General features: G+C 36.9%; 1 protein-coding gene across 1 annotated transcript; it reads right to left on the bottom strand.

Annotated features, from left to right (window-relative positions):
• Positions 1-544: 544 nt before the first annotated feature.
• LOC127655004 (atypical chemokine receptor 3-like) lies at positions 545-7,246 on the bottom strand. Its single transcript, XM_052142597.1, has 2 exons — positions 7,121-7,246; positions 545-4,423 (listed from the first exon to the last, which is right to left on the bottom strand). The coding sequence occupies exons 1-2, from the start codon at positions 7,127-7,129 to the stop codon at positions 3,278-3,280; spliced, it is 1,155 nt and encodes a 384-aa protein (XP_051998557.1). The 5' UTR covers positions 7,130-7,246; the 3' UTR covers positions 545-3,277.
• Positions 7,247-15,195: the final 7,949 nt, after the last annotated feature.

The following is a 15,195-nucleotide window of genomic DNA, read 5'->3' as shown; positions in this document are numbered from 1 at the left end:
TAAATAACAACTGTTATGTGACAGAGACATGTTTTCTTATTTTTAGTTACTCTAAATGCTTGTGGGATGCTTTTATGCTGAGATACATGTCATGCTATTTCATTCTCTCTACACTGTTAAAGTTCCACAGTTCACTGCTTTGTTTTTGTCTTTGCTCCTGTGTAGCCTGTAAACTAAAACCTGCTGTGATTTGTTAGTCATGACCTGTTTCACACTGATGGTCTTTTCTTTGCCTCTATGAGATGAACACAGTCTCAGCCTATGTTCAGAGCAATGATGTGTTTGCAAGAACACATTTTTATGAAGCTGCTTAATGTTATTTTTTTAAATTTTTTTTTAGTTTTAGTTTTGACTGTGTTGTATTTCTGACAGTTTTGTGGTGTTGTTATTTTCCACACATGAACACTTTGAGAATGTCAAGAAAGAAAGAAAGAAAAAAAGACAGACACATGGCATGTTTATGGATGAAATGTGTCACAATCATGATTAGTGTGCAACAGAGTACTTAAAGAATTAGTGACAATTAAAACCAAATGAGGTCAAGACTGGTCAAACTGACTTTATCAACCAAACTGCAATTTATGGGAACACATTTTTCATTGAGAAAAAAATATATTTGATGTTCCTATGTATATTATGTAACATATGGAACTAATGAGTATTCTTTGTCATAAGCCATAATCAATCAAACTTGAATGTGGTTTCATCAGATACACACGATGAATAGAGGCTTTAGGAAAATAAAATCGCACCATTTATTTTGCCACTAGCCATGCTTTAAGACTATGTAGCCATCAGCAGCCTTGAAAAACAATGCAACATTTGAACAGCCGTGGATTGTGAGGCACAACACTGTGTTTTGAAACTGACCACTAAGGGGTACAGAATTAGCTGTCCTGCTAACACCCTTCAAGGCTGTGGTGTGATGCTACATTATCATCTCAGTTATAACCTTCCTTGTTGTATCATCTTCATTTGTTTATTATTATAAGAATCCTGCATTTAGATCCACCCTCTCCAAGATTGTAGTCATTACCTTTAAGTTTTTATGAAGCACTTAGTGTGTAAAAAACTTAGTGAGTACATTCCTATCCATGCAGTTTCCATGAGATAAAATACTCCAGCTTTATGGGCAACAGAATTAGGAAAAGGGATTTAGAGAAGAGCCACTTGATGTTTAAGAAACAAGAGTTATTCAAAAGGTTTTTTGAAAGAAAAAATATATATTTCCAGAACAATGTTCAATCAGAACTCTACAACAAAATGTATGATAGAATAAAGATAAATATAACAATTTATTTAAGTTACCTTACAGAAAATCTAAATATACACACAATCTATTAATGATACAGTAACCTTTAAGTAAATGCCCTTCCAAGTACACACATAAGAAGCTGTTACAGATTACAGCCAGTAGTGAAACATTATATACACAACAAAACAAAAACTACAGTGAAGTATAGACACAAAGAAATACATATACATTGGAAACAACTCTACATAAACACTCAATCTTTGAAAATCCAGATTGAAAATGTTCTGATTGTCTCATCCTTTAAAAATGTTGGAATGAGCTGTTGCAGAGAACAGAACATGTGGGCACAGACTGTTCAAAACACATAGTGAACACAGTTCAATCAATACTAAGAAGGCCACATCTATAAATAAACACACTTAAGAAAAAGAGAACTTGAGCTATGCAACAAATATAAATAACTTAAAATTCTTCTTTTTGAAACATTCTTTCAACATTCCATTTAAAGGATCTTTGAGCATGTTACCGTGGAGACATCGCATGATATGTGTGGAGGCTTCACGCAATTCTCCCCGCACCCCACCGCGAGCGAACCGCATTATAGTGACCACGAGGGGGTTACCCCATGTAACTCTACCCTCCCTAGCAACTGGGCCAATTTGGTTGCTTATGACTCCAGCCAATCCTGGACTCCAGCCAATCCTGTGCTCATAAGTACGCAAAATCCACGCAATTATTAGTAAGGCCCAGTGTTTCCAGCCTGATCTCACAGTAAAATCAGAAAGAGTAGACCAATTTTCTTTTGTCAATATTGGTATACGTTGACCAAAAGGAAAGAGTAGATTGAATTTTCTTTCTTCAAAATCGGTATACGTTGACTGAAATTTCTAAACACTGCCCCTAGTGGCAAAAGCAGTAAGTGTTGTAGGGCATATGGTCACATGTGAGCTCCATTTATGTCCAGGAGAGGTCGCCAAAAGCTAGTAGTGAAGCAAGTTGTTTTCAGCTTTACAGGACATTATACAATGAAGAGAAAATAATATATTTTTAGATTCTATCCCCCAACTCAAACCCAAACCTTACCTTAACCATTAGTGGAGTACAAAAGTAATGTTAGGGGGAAAAGTGAAACCTCCGTATCATGCTTGTCATTGACTTTTCAAACATGGTTACTGCCTGGCTTTGAACCCTAGTCTCCCACACAGATCATGCAACACGCTACCAATCATGCCAGGTCGAAAGGTAAACACATTGAAACCACGTTCTAATGTTAATGAATCCGGATTATTCTAAATTAAGGGTGGCTGTGGCTCGGGTGCTAGAGCGGGTTGGCCACTAATCGCAGGGTTGGTGGTTTGATTCCTGGCCCACATGACTCCACATGCCGAAGTGTCCTTGGGCAAGACACTGAACCCCAAGTTGCTCCCAATGGCAGGCTAGTGCCTTGCATGGCAGCTCTACCGCCATTGGTGTATGAATGGGTGAATGAGTCACAGTGTAAAGCGCTTTGAATACCTCTAAGGTTAAAAATGCGCTATATAAGTGCAGACCATTAACTGCAAACATGTCTGATAAGTATGCTGTATGTCAGCGCATCGGCATATAGTTGCCGATCCTAGGGTACCAAAACTATTGAAAACATCATTCCGACTTCACGTGTGTTCGGAAAGCTGTTTGAAGACAATATTCATTTTTCAGTTACCTCTGGTGGTGCAAGTGGCACAAAAATTACACATTTCAGCTTGAACTCTATTGTTTGGATGAGTGCCTATTGGTTCATAAGTTACAATAAGAAGCCATCTGTCTTTGGTACATTTCTGCAAAATGTATTTGGAATGATTCCAAAAGCTCATGAGTGTTCAGTGTATTTGGGGCCACCATTGAGCGTTTGCTAGTTCAATGAAAAACATGTTGTTTTAATTCAGTTTTGCTTATCTAGAAAATTCAAATCTGAACATGTCAAGTGAGGTCATGTTTTGAAGCAGTGCAGAGCTCTGGTTGAGGATGAAATTCCTGTGGGATCTAGTTTACAGCTGTAGGGGTGTTCTCCACCATTGCATACTCTGTCTCAGTGCCCTGAGAGCCCTCCATTAGATGTGTCAACCCCGTACGGGTGGAATATTTGAAGATGAAGGCCTTCATGAGGTCATAGCGGTAGTGGCGGTGAGCAAAGCTGTAGACTACTGGATTCACGCAGCAGTGCAGCAGTGACAGGCACTGTGAAAGATGCAGTGTCACAAACAGGGCATTCTCTGCACTGCAGCTTAGAGGAAGCACTCCCAGCATGGCCAGAGAGTCGGCCAGGAGTACAGCATGATATGGTGCCCAGCACGCTGTGAAGACTACTATGTACGTGAGGATGACCTTCCTGCTCACACTACGATCCTGGTCTGCACTTAAAGGGGAATTTGAGGAGAAGGAAGAGGAAGTCAGTGTGTTTGCCAGCAATGTGTAAGACACTGCTATAACAGGGAAGGGAATGGCAAAACCTAGAACCACAAAACTCAATTGAATGCCCACCATCCACTGCAGAGGGTTGTCCTCTGGGTATACAGGACGGCACAAGGTCATGTGACTGTGTAATGACTTTACAGACTCGAGGAAGTATGTGTCAGGTATAGAGGCAAACAACGCAAGCAGCCACATTACAACACACACTAAAAAGCGTATTTGTCGTCTGCGTCTGTGAGATATCTCCCTTGAGCATACCACCGATAGATACCGATCCACGCTCATGCAGGCCAAGAAAAAGATGCTGGCAAAGAGGTTGACACTGAAGAGAAGATGTGTAAGCTTGCAAGCCACCTGGCCAAATGGCCAGTGACCACCCTGTGCCAACGAGCTCACCCACACAGGGAGAGTAGCTACCACACACAGGTCTGCCACTGCCAGGTTTAAGATATACAAGTGTGTTTCATGGTAATGACGCTGTGATCGCAAGTTCACCCACACCACTAGCGCATTGGCAGCTAGACCCACGACAAAAATGAAGGCATAGAGGGTGCACATAGCATGGAGAAGAGCAGATCGGTTAAAGGACGTGGGGCACGTTTCCACCAGTGTTCTGTTGTCACTGGCATCTGTGAAATTAAATTCCTCCCACATGACAAAGAATTCAGTCAGTTCACTGGCACTTAGAGTATTCTCATTTGGAGATGAAGACAGCATCTGTGAAAGGGGAGGGAAACAGTAGTTAAAACACCCATCTAGATGTTTTCCAACTTCCTAATTTGATTACAATAATGGCCTCAGTCTACTGTATTACTAAAGATTAGCTAACCACCTTGAGGCAGATGGGCTACAACAGCAGAAGACCATGTCAGGCACTTTATTAGTATCACAGTGTTCCTTATAAAGTGCTCAGTAAGTGTCAAGTGTTTTCAAGAACCAACTTGTTTATTGCAGTGTCATACTGTAAGTGCAATATGTCCAAAAGAGCTATTTAAAACATTGTTTTGATCATTTGTTTGACATAATACATTCCAATCATGCAAGACAAACTTGTCTACGGCAACAGAACATTACATATTTGTGAAATCATCACAACATCCTATTATGATTTCATGGTTCAGCTCTGTTAGAAAGCTGACACTACTTCAAAAGCTCAAAGCTGTTTGGCTTTAAGCCAGTTACTTTTAAACTGGTCCTGCTTTTTAAAAATCAAAGTGGCTTCATGGCGATTTCTGTGAAGTAATTTCAGTTTAGGGATTTCGTCACGCCATCTTAAACATCTAGTAAGTGGCCCTGTCTAAAAGACTGGGGTTGCCGTGTGGTTGGTGAGGTCACAGACCCTTGATCCTATTTTCGCTGGTCACTAAATCCTTTTTAGTGGAACCCTTCAATCTCAAGCAGAGTTGCAACAACGGATATGACTGCTGGTATATCCTGTGTTAAATTAGTCTGTTTCATGCAGTGTGGTGAGACTGATCAAAACATAAACAGTGTGTGATTTTGTTTATGTACTGATAAGCTTGACTTTTGGGGTCTTGGATTACACGCCATTTTCCCTTACAAAAGGAAATTTTCTGTTTCTCCATCTGCATTCTGTTTGAAGTTTATTACAAAGTAAAATCTGATTGTCTTCCATTTAGTAAGCACACAATAGTGCTGTTTGATAAACGCTTTTAAGAATGGTTCATATCCATTAGCCCAAAGAGGAAACATTTTAGGACGTTCCTTGCACAAATTGATGAATATCACTCTTTTTTCCTCCTGTTGTCTGTTTCTATGCCCTCATTACCTTTTTTCTGCCTTTCTGTCTGGGATTGTGTTATTAATGCATACATACAACGGACTATCTATGTTATAACATGAAAGGTTTTCTGTCACATCTGACTATAGTGGTTTGGGGTAAGGTCAAGTGCTTTATAACATCAGGCACCTTGAAGGCCTTGAACCTGTGACACTGGCCTTGCCGAGAGGATGTTGACGATTAAGTCATGATTTAATTAAGTCATGCTCAATGCATGCAGAGATTATTAGAATTACTGCCAAAAAGAGCAATGTTAAATATGTTAACATTTATTATATTATACATACTATTATGTATTCTTACAATAAAGTATAATTAAAGAACATTAAATATACCAACGATCCAAATCATGCACAAGGACTGGTTATGAAACCATTTGAAAGATTAGGGTAGTTGGCTGCCTCTATAGTTTCTGAATGTATTTTCATGGTGAGATGATTTCCTATCATGCAACAGTGTAAATAAAGAATTATAAATTGAGTAAATCTCTAAACATAAACAGATCATTGTCAGCAAACAATTACAGAGCAGAATATGTTGACTTAAATGAATATTCTGGGACAGCTTGTGTGGCATGATGTCGATTACCATAAAAAATTACATTTGGTTCGTCCCTCCATTTCTTTTAAAAAAGTATACATTTTAAATTTTATACTTACATTTAGGCGCAGGACACTTTTATCCAATGTGACTTACAAGTGAGGAACAAAACAAGCAGTTTGTCATACAAAAGTCAACTATAACTTTGCACTGCCAAGTTCTGACAGTGGGTGGAGTAGTAAAGATGCATGGCGTATTTTTATATTTATTTAATTACTTTAAGTAAGAGCATTTAGTGTTGATTGGTTAATCAACCATTGATTGGTTACAGTGAGGCACTTACAATGGAAGAGTTTTTAATCACACTAAAATCATGTCAACAGACATAATATTTACATATTTTGGGAATAATTTTCAAACAGTGAGTATTTTAATGGATTGGGCCCCATTCACTTCCATCGTGAGCACCTCACAGACTTTCACTTTTTTTTTTTTTTTTTAAAGGAGGGACGAGTCGATTTTTTTTATTTAAATTTTTTTATATATAAAATATTTTGTCTGAATGACATTAACATTTTCATTAACAAAAAAAAAAAAAAAAAAACAAAACAAAAAAAAAAGCGAAAGTCTGTGTTACAGTGAGGCGCTCACGATGGAAGTGAATGGGGCCAATCCATTAAAATATTTTTTGGACATTTAAAATTAAATAAAAAATAAAAATAATTCTTGGTCTGGTCAAAAATCTGGTCATGCAGCTTTATGTTACCATTTAGAACTTTTGAAATGTATAATTAATGTAAATAAATAGTCTACAGGAAAAATAAAGAGTTGTTTTTTCTTTGACATGTTAATGATAAGACACAAGACAGGTCAAGGATGTAACTATCCTATGATGTTATGTGAACTTTATTACGTAACGACTCAAACATCCTATTTGTGTTGCTTTTTATATCGATAACGTACATTGAAATACAGCTTTTAATGCAGGTGTCTGAACCAGGCTATTGCTATAACTTAAAAACACTCAGTCTCAAGTCTTTCATATTTCTTTAGGACATAAAGATATTGCTCACCTCAGTCATTTTGCCCTTTTTTGCTTTGCTAGTAGGCTACGCGTCGCGATATTAATCCTCGTTTTAGTTGTTATCCACCAGTGAGATGACAGACCCGTTCACTCCTCTGCTGTAGGGTGTTTAAATAGAGCTCGTGAGAGTGGCGACGCCCATCTGCGTCTGTGAATGGAGAGGAGAGCTACGTACATGTCGCTACATCACAGGCTGAACTCTTTCTTACTGTCTAGGTTTTTTTTTTAGGATTTGAACGTTTGAACTTAGTTCAGTACCTCGTTTAGTCCTTAAAACACCACGGCCAGATAATACCTGATTACAAATTACGAAACATGACCAACCATAATAACAAAATGAGATCTTGAAAAAATCAGTTCAATCTCAAGAATGTTAGAAGAGATGACACACCCTCACAGCAAAGGCTATCACTAGATTTGTTTTCCTATATCAAATCTAAGATTCACTTAAACATCTATAAAATTAACTTTATCTTCTTTATGTTTAGGGGTCTTTAAAATACTGTAATTTTGCGTGATTGTGCAATTGAAAAAAATAAAAAACAGTAGCCATTATTAAAGCTTTGGTCTGTTTCACCATGCTGTAAGCATGCACATTTTTGTAAGGTGATTGTTACTCAGCATAATAGCATTGCTTCAATTTAGGGTCAGAAATATACAATAAAATAAATCGAAGTAAACACCTGGTACAAGTCTAAAGTGTGTACCAATTAGATAGTCGAAACAGCGATGTATTAATTCATGTTTTATCACACGTGGTCTCTGAGACTCCAAACATGCAAAGGAACTTTGGGGTCTTTAGGCCCCAAAACAGAACATAAGGGTTAACATTGTGGTAATTAAACATCCTATCTATGTGTATTGTTCTTTGTATGGAAAGGACATGGAAAATGTACTGTTGAATGGTCTGGCCTCATGAAGGACATGGATTGCACAAGGAGTATTTGTTTCCATCATGATAAACTGCATGAAAGCACAGCCTCAGCATGCTTGGAAATCTATTGTACCCGACCATCAAAAGTATCAGAGTAGATTTCAAAAAGTGGCTGATAAGCATCCTGGTTTCCCTTAACCATGCGCCAGCTTCTTTATCTGAGTCTTTCTTCTACATACACAAGAGGGGAGAGACCTTTTGGCTCCTCTTGGAGGCTTTGAAATAGAGACTGAATGAGGTGAATTAAGGAGGGAAGAGAGCAGGGGTCCAAAGCTGCTGGAACAGAGGAAATCTCTCCTCTCTCTCTCTCTCTCTCTACTTTTCAAACACACACTCAACCTCCACTGCTAAGCAACAACTGTTGTAATGCAGATTTATTAGTGAGAGACCTTTAAGTCATTTCAGTTGTGGGTTGATTTGATTCATTTTATAAAATTTTGAGTAATGCTAGTCAGTTGGTTTGAAAACAACAATGTTGTGAATGGACTAATGCTTGCCGTCTAAATCTGGAACACAATGATGCCTCAATAAACATGGAAGACAGGTGGTGACAGCTGAAGTTTAAGAAGCTTCTCTAGATAAACTTGTCCAAAGGTGACATTTAGGTCATGCCCTGTTCTTCCTCCAGGTCAAGGCCAGTGTCCGGAGATCATGTGTGTCTTTCTGACCGACCCATTCCTCAGAATCCTTACCCAGCAGATAACTAATATGGGTGACACACTTTCTGTCCTCTTAGAAAGAGTTATAAAGCTCTTTTAAAAGGTGTTTGTCCCCCTTCATTTTGAGGTACATGGAATGAGTAAATGTACTGTTTTCTCCCCAAGCAGAGTGTAGAAGCAACTGGGACATAAATGTGATAAACTTTTATTGAATTTTGAGTTTAAAGAACTCAATGTGTAATGTGTGAAACGTTTGTTGTCCTAGACAATGCATTTTAATTGTAGACAATGACCAAGATACAGAAAGAGCTCCATATCCTTGAATACCTCGTTTTCTGTTCATCTCTTTGTAGTTCTCTGTCCTAAATATTAGAAAATAATTTTCTGGTACATAACAGGATTGTGAGCTTGGTATTAAATTGGCTTCAATATGCCTGGGACTTTTCAGAAACTGACAGCGGGAAATTTGACAACGTTTAATTTACTAGGTAACATACACAGTGCTAAATCCTGTTTTTTAGGCACTAAAAAGAGAAGCAGTGCCCAGTCATACTGTGTGTTTGTTTCTTCATTAAATATATTTAACATTACTACAACATTACTACAGCATTGCAACAATATTACCATACATTCAAGACAAAATATAATCACATGTTTATAACATTAATGCAACATTACCACATCAATAATATAACATTAGTACAAATTTAACATTAATATTATCATAACATTATGCTACTTCATGGCAACATTACATAACATTGCCATTACATTACAACAATGATGTAATTTATGACATAATCATATCATATAAACAAAAATATATGATACTATGTAGCATCGCCACACCAAATTCCTGCAGGAGGGTTTTAATCATTCAACATAACAGCAACATGTGGTATTTTCATGGTACACAACCTATAGGACTCATCCTGTCAAGAAGAGCGAAATTTAACAACTGTCAAAATTTTAACTGCTGTTTCCTTAAAACTATCTAACTATGGTAAATGGTCTGCACTTATATAGCGCCTTTTTAACCTTAATGGTATTCAAAGCACTTTACACTGTGACTCATTCACACACCAATGGCGGCAGAGCTGCTATGTAAGGTGCTAGCCTGCCATTGGGAGCAACTTGGGGTTCAGTGTCTTGCCCAAAGACACTTTGGCATGTGGAGTCATGTGGGCCAGCAATCGAACCACCAACCCTGTGATTAGTGGCCGACCCGCTGTACCAACTGAGCCGCCCCAGTTAGGTACCTATAAACTTTGTCTGAAAGTTTGTTTTTTCATAAATAAACATTTTGAAGGTTATATGTCCTATAGCTCAATTAGTTAAAAAAGACATAGGAACCGGAGTCAGACCGGTCTGAAGGTCTGAATGTCTGTTTTGAGTTTGGAGGATTTATCTCAAAGCTCTAGGATGAGTTACAGTCTGAATTTACGGTCTTGGTTTAGGGATTCTGAGTGGTTTCACTAGCCACTCTGCATTTTCACTATCCAAAATCCCCCACCAAAACTAAAAAAGTGATAAAGGTCCTGGAGAGTGTGACTACATGCATTTGTTTGGACATTTTATTTGAACAAGAATAATACTGTATAAGTTCAGCAGGACACAGGCCTAATGATTTAAACTCTGTATTGGAACATCTGAAGGCAAACATGACCAATTAGAACAGGAGAAAATCGTTGTCAATTATTTGTCCCATAATCTATGAAGGTCCAATCTTTAAACTCCTTTGATTCTAATCTGTTCCTGCCCTTGGGAAAGTTATTGTTCTTCCATCGTTAAACAGTGTGTGTGTGATAAGGCCATAACCTCAGGTAAGACCATGATGGTTCTTAATTACCATGGTCAGGTCAATTTAGATAAAAAAAATAAACTAGTATTTGTTATGAAAATAGCCTAAACACATTTAGAAACTTTAACTGCAACTTTGGTCAGTTGTAAGTTTCTAGCTGATCAGTTTAAATTAAATTGTATTCCCCTGGAAGCTCTCAGGCCCATAATGGCCCACATTTGCTAATTGGTTGAAAAACAGCTGGTGAATTGGGCAGTCATCCGATGTAACCATTTGTGAGCAATAGCAGCTCCCATGGCATCAGTAAATAAATACAAGACAATAATAGACAAATTACAATAGCCATTATTTACTCACCTTCTTGTCATTCTATACCTGTATGACTTGCATTCTTCTGCGTAACACAACAGGATCAAACATGCCGAACAACACGTGTGTGAGTAAATAATGACAGACTTTACATTTTTTTTACTTAATCCCTTTAAAGGGATAGTTCACCCAAAATGAAAATTCTTTCATTATTTACTCACCTTCATGCCACCCCAGATGTGAATGAGTTTCTTTCTTCTGCCGAACACAAACAAAGATTTTTAGAACAATATCTCACACTTATCATATCACTTCTGAAGATATGGATTTAACCACTTGAGTCTAATGGGTTACTTTCATGCTGCCTTTATGTGATTTTTGGAGCTTCAAAGGTCTGGCCACAATTCACTTGCATTGTAAGGAGCAACAGAGCTGAGATATTCTTAAACATTTTTTGTTTGTAGCAGATGAAAGTAAATTATGGGAGAATTTTCATTTTTGGGTGAACTATCCCTTTAAGCAGTAAAGGAATGATATGCTCTATTTCCTCACACTACAGATTTGCTGTTCCATGAACTAAATGTAAACATGCAGAAGGAGTGTAAACAACAAACACTTTCGCCTCAAGAAAGCAGCTCGGATTTCAAATATGCACATGTGTTGAGTGTCATATTGCAAGAAAAACAGACCTCAGGCCACACCTTTGTGTTCCAGGTGGTTCTAGTTTCCGATCTCCCTTGTGTGCATTCTCAGTGCCATGCAATCCTGAAAGCAATGTGGAGGATGTACCCACCCGTTCCATCTGACATCAGGGGCTCATGTGTTGGTTGTGTTTACTGAACAAGTTTATTGAAGATGTGGATCTATGACTTCCAGGCTACGCTATTGATGGAAAAGCTCAATCTTCATAAGTGATATTAACAAAGGAAATGACTCATTTTGGTTGGTCCATGACTCAATGCACCCTTCACTGTAATTAAATATTTCTGTACAGTCAGGACTATTAAAGAACCTCCTGTTGTTTAAGCAAAACAGTTGTGACTTTCCACTGAGCAGTGGTGGAAAGAGTACAGATTTTTTTTTACTTAAGTAAAAGTACTGCTACTGAAGAAATAATTCACTTGAGTACAAGTAGTAGTAGTAGTACTGAGATATATTATGACTCAAGTAAGAGTAAATAAGTAGTTTGCCAAAAAACTACTTAAGTAATTATGCTACAAGTTACTATATGTAAATTATATATATATATATTAGGGCTGTCAATCGATGAAAATTTTTAATCAAATTAATTACATGGTGTTCCGATTAATTAATCGCGATTAATCGCATATACAAATATTTGCTGAGAAAGCCCCTTATATAACAATAACTCAATATATAATGATTATACATATTTATATCAATATATAATTGTACATAGTTATCTTTAAATATTTAAAAATGATCATAAGTCAATCATTGACACACAGTTCACAGCAATCCATTTCACAAGGGAATTTGTCAATCAGTTCGAGATTTATTATGAGAATCAGGAGACTCTCTCTAGCCAATCATGTTGATAGATAAAAATAAATCAGGACAGGGAAGTAGCGAACACAGACGGTGGGAAAATAGCGCAGTAAATGTACAGTTACAGCACTTAAAATGTACTCAAGTAAAAGTATAACATTTTTAAACTACTTCAAAAAGTACAATTCTTGGGTAAAAGTTGTTAATTACAGTTACTTTACACCCTAGAATGACTACAGAGGTAGACCATGACATGAACGGAAGCATATATGGCATCCGACACCTCATCGGTCAGGGTCATGTGCGACAAAACAATGCGAGATTCTCGAGATCATCCGTGAGCATACGACTCCTTTCACTATGTTAAACCATCTCTAGTGGACTTCCTCTATTCATAGAACCGTGGTTACTTCAGTAACCAGCGTCACTGCTAAAACACCGCAGACACTGTTAAAGATTTTTTCTTTTGTATAATTTGTCTTTTAAATAATCTGAATTACCAATTAGGTATGTCTGATGTCACTTGATCAAAAAGTAAAAATAATAATAAAACAATCAGATGTTTGAAAGAACTATGGGGCTTCATTTTATAATGTTGAGAGCATAAATCAGAATAATTTCACTCTTGAGAGTTTCACCAGAAGGATTTACTGGTGGAATACTGTGTATTGTTTTGTTGACTCTAACTGGCTTCTTGTTTTGGACAATGGAAACATGAAATAAGTGATTCCTTATGGGTTGTCACTCCAGCAGTGTGCTTTGCATCTGAAACAAAGTAAACCATTGTGAAACACAAAAATAACAATTTAATAGAGTTCGATTCTATTAGTGGTCACATTTAGCTATGAATGCATGAACACAACACTAGAATACAAAGAATTGCATTTCTAATTGCTAACTAGTAGAAGGCTTCAATCATTTAAATCACTTTTAAAGTTTTGAATTATTACACATTTCTCTCTGAAAACGTCCTTTTCATTAAATGTTAGACTTGCTTGTGGTTTGCATGTTAATGTCGAGAGTGACTGTTATGTACTGGCAGTGCCAGGAAGGGTGTGGTGTATGCAAAAATGTCACTACACCCTGGAAACTGTGCATCAAGACTGCCACCTAAACCACAAATGCTTCCACAGCAGAGACCACACAGAATCGTCTTGCAGGTCTGTAACGAGCAGACAGTCGGTCTACTGTTCTTCCCTGTCTTTAACTAAGCTGCAATAGAGCTGTTGAGCAATGATGTCAATCTGAAGGTGAACTTTCCTTGGGAGTAAAATAAGGTCTTATTTGAACGTTTTGTTCTACAATATGAATAACACACTCATTTTAATCCACTGTCTTTAAAAAAAATAATATTGCTAATTAGTTGCAGTATAAGGACTACAAATGCAAAAATAATGTGAGTGAACATTCCTGATGAAACAGAAAACTGTAGTTCTTATGTAGCAACTTATAAGCAAAATTATTTTCCAAAACCAACGGTTTAAAAATTCACTTTTGAGGTCTGACTGTGTGTAATTTATGTTGTAGATCAAAACGCCGTAAAGGGAAAGTTCATAAAAAAAAATTACAAATATTATCTCATCATATACTCACCCTCATGCCATCCCGGATGAGTAAGCAATCCAGTTGGTTTTGGGGTGAGAACAGACTGAAATATTAAATATAACTCCTTCTTCACTGTACATCTTGACAGCAGTCACCTCGGCAATAGGGCTGCAACTAACGATTATTTCAATAATCGATTAATCTAACAATTATTAAACTATTCTGCAATTATTCCAACGATTAATCGTTAACTCTTGACAGATTATTCAGCTTGTGCCTGACTTAAAATGTTGTTTTAAACGTGCTTACTAACAATAAAGAGGACAAAATCATCTTTTTAAAATACCTCTAAATGACATTCACTGAGTGGATTAATTAAAGGGGAAAAAAGTAATTTATTACATTTATTCAGTAAAGAAATTCACTGTAAAAAAAATCAAAGTGTTTTTGTCTTGTTTCCCATTTAAAATGGTCTAAAAATTCTCAAAACAGAATACATTTACGTGAGAAGCAACATATAAGATATTTAGACTTGCTATAAGAGATTTTATCTTCAGTACTGGATAAGTGTATTTTGTACATAAGTGTATTTTTTCACTTTTTCACTTCTGCGAATGCAGTAAAGACGAATCATGCTTATATTCAAGATCTATTCTCTAAAAGCAAGTCTAAATATATTATGTGCTGCTTCTCATGTGAATATTTTGAGATATTAAAAAATATTATATTCAACATTCTCAGATAACAATTTTTTCTTCTGCAGTATAGCTGCTAAGGGGTTTTACATATTTATATTGGAAAACAAGCCAAAACAAAAACAAATCAAAGACGTATTTTGTTGCAGTGTATAATGGGGCGAAGACTTCACCTCTCTCACCTTTCTGTTCATTTCAATCCATCATTAACTCACAAAAAAACTCTCTTATTAATAAAGCTGCGTATTGCCAAAGATTTTTCACGATAAGAAACACACAGTGACATTTATTAAGATTCAATAAGTCATGCTCCATCACATTTTAATCTATCTGCAGCAAGCGCGCACACTCGAGGGACGAGCGTCCCGTGACAGAGTGTGTATCAGCCGGGAACAGTTTCAATCTCCCCCCCTCAGATCGGGACATTCACACAACTCATAAGAGGCGCTGACCACATAGAGAAATGCCAGTTTCTGAGTTTGTAGTTATTTACATGATCTGCTTCCATATTATTTGAACTTTAATAAAGCTATAAAACATTAAATATAACTGCATTAAAAATGCAACGCCGTTTGTTTCCTTTAAAGACACTCGAGTTTTGCTTCAATTACT

This window comes from Xyrauchen texanus, chromosome 14 (assembly GCF_025860055.1).
Source record: "Xyrauchen texanus isolate HMW12.3.18 chromosome 14, RBS_HiC_50CHRs, whole genome shotgun sequence".
NCBI lineage: Eukaryota > Metazoa > Chordata > Actinopteri > Cypriniformes > Catostomidae > Xyrauchen > Xyrauchen texanus.
This window is presented reverse-complemented; position numbering and strand designations above follow the sequence as displayed.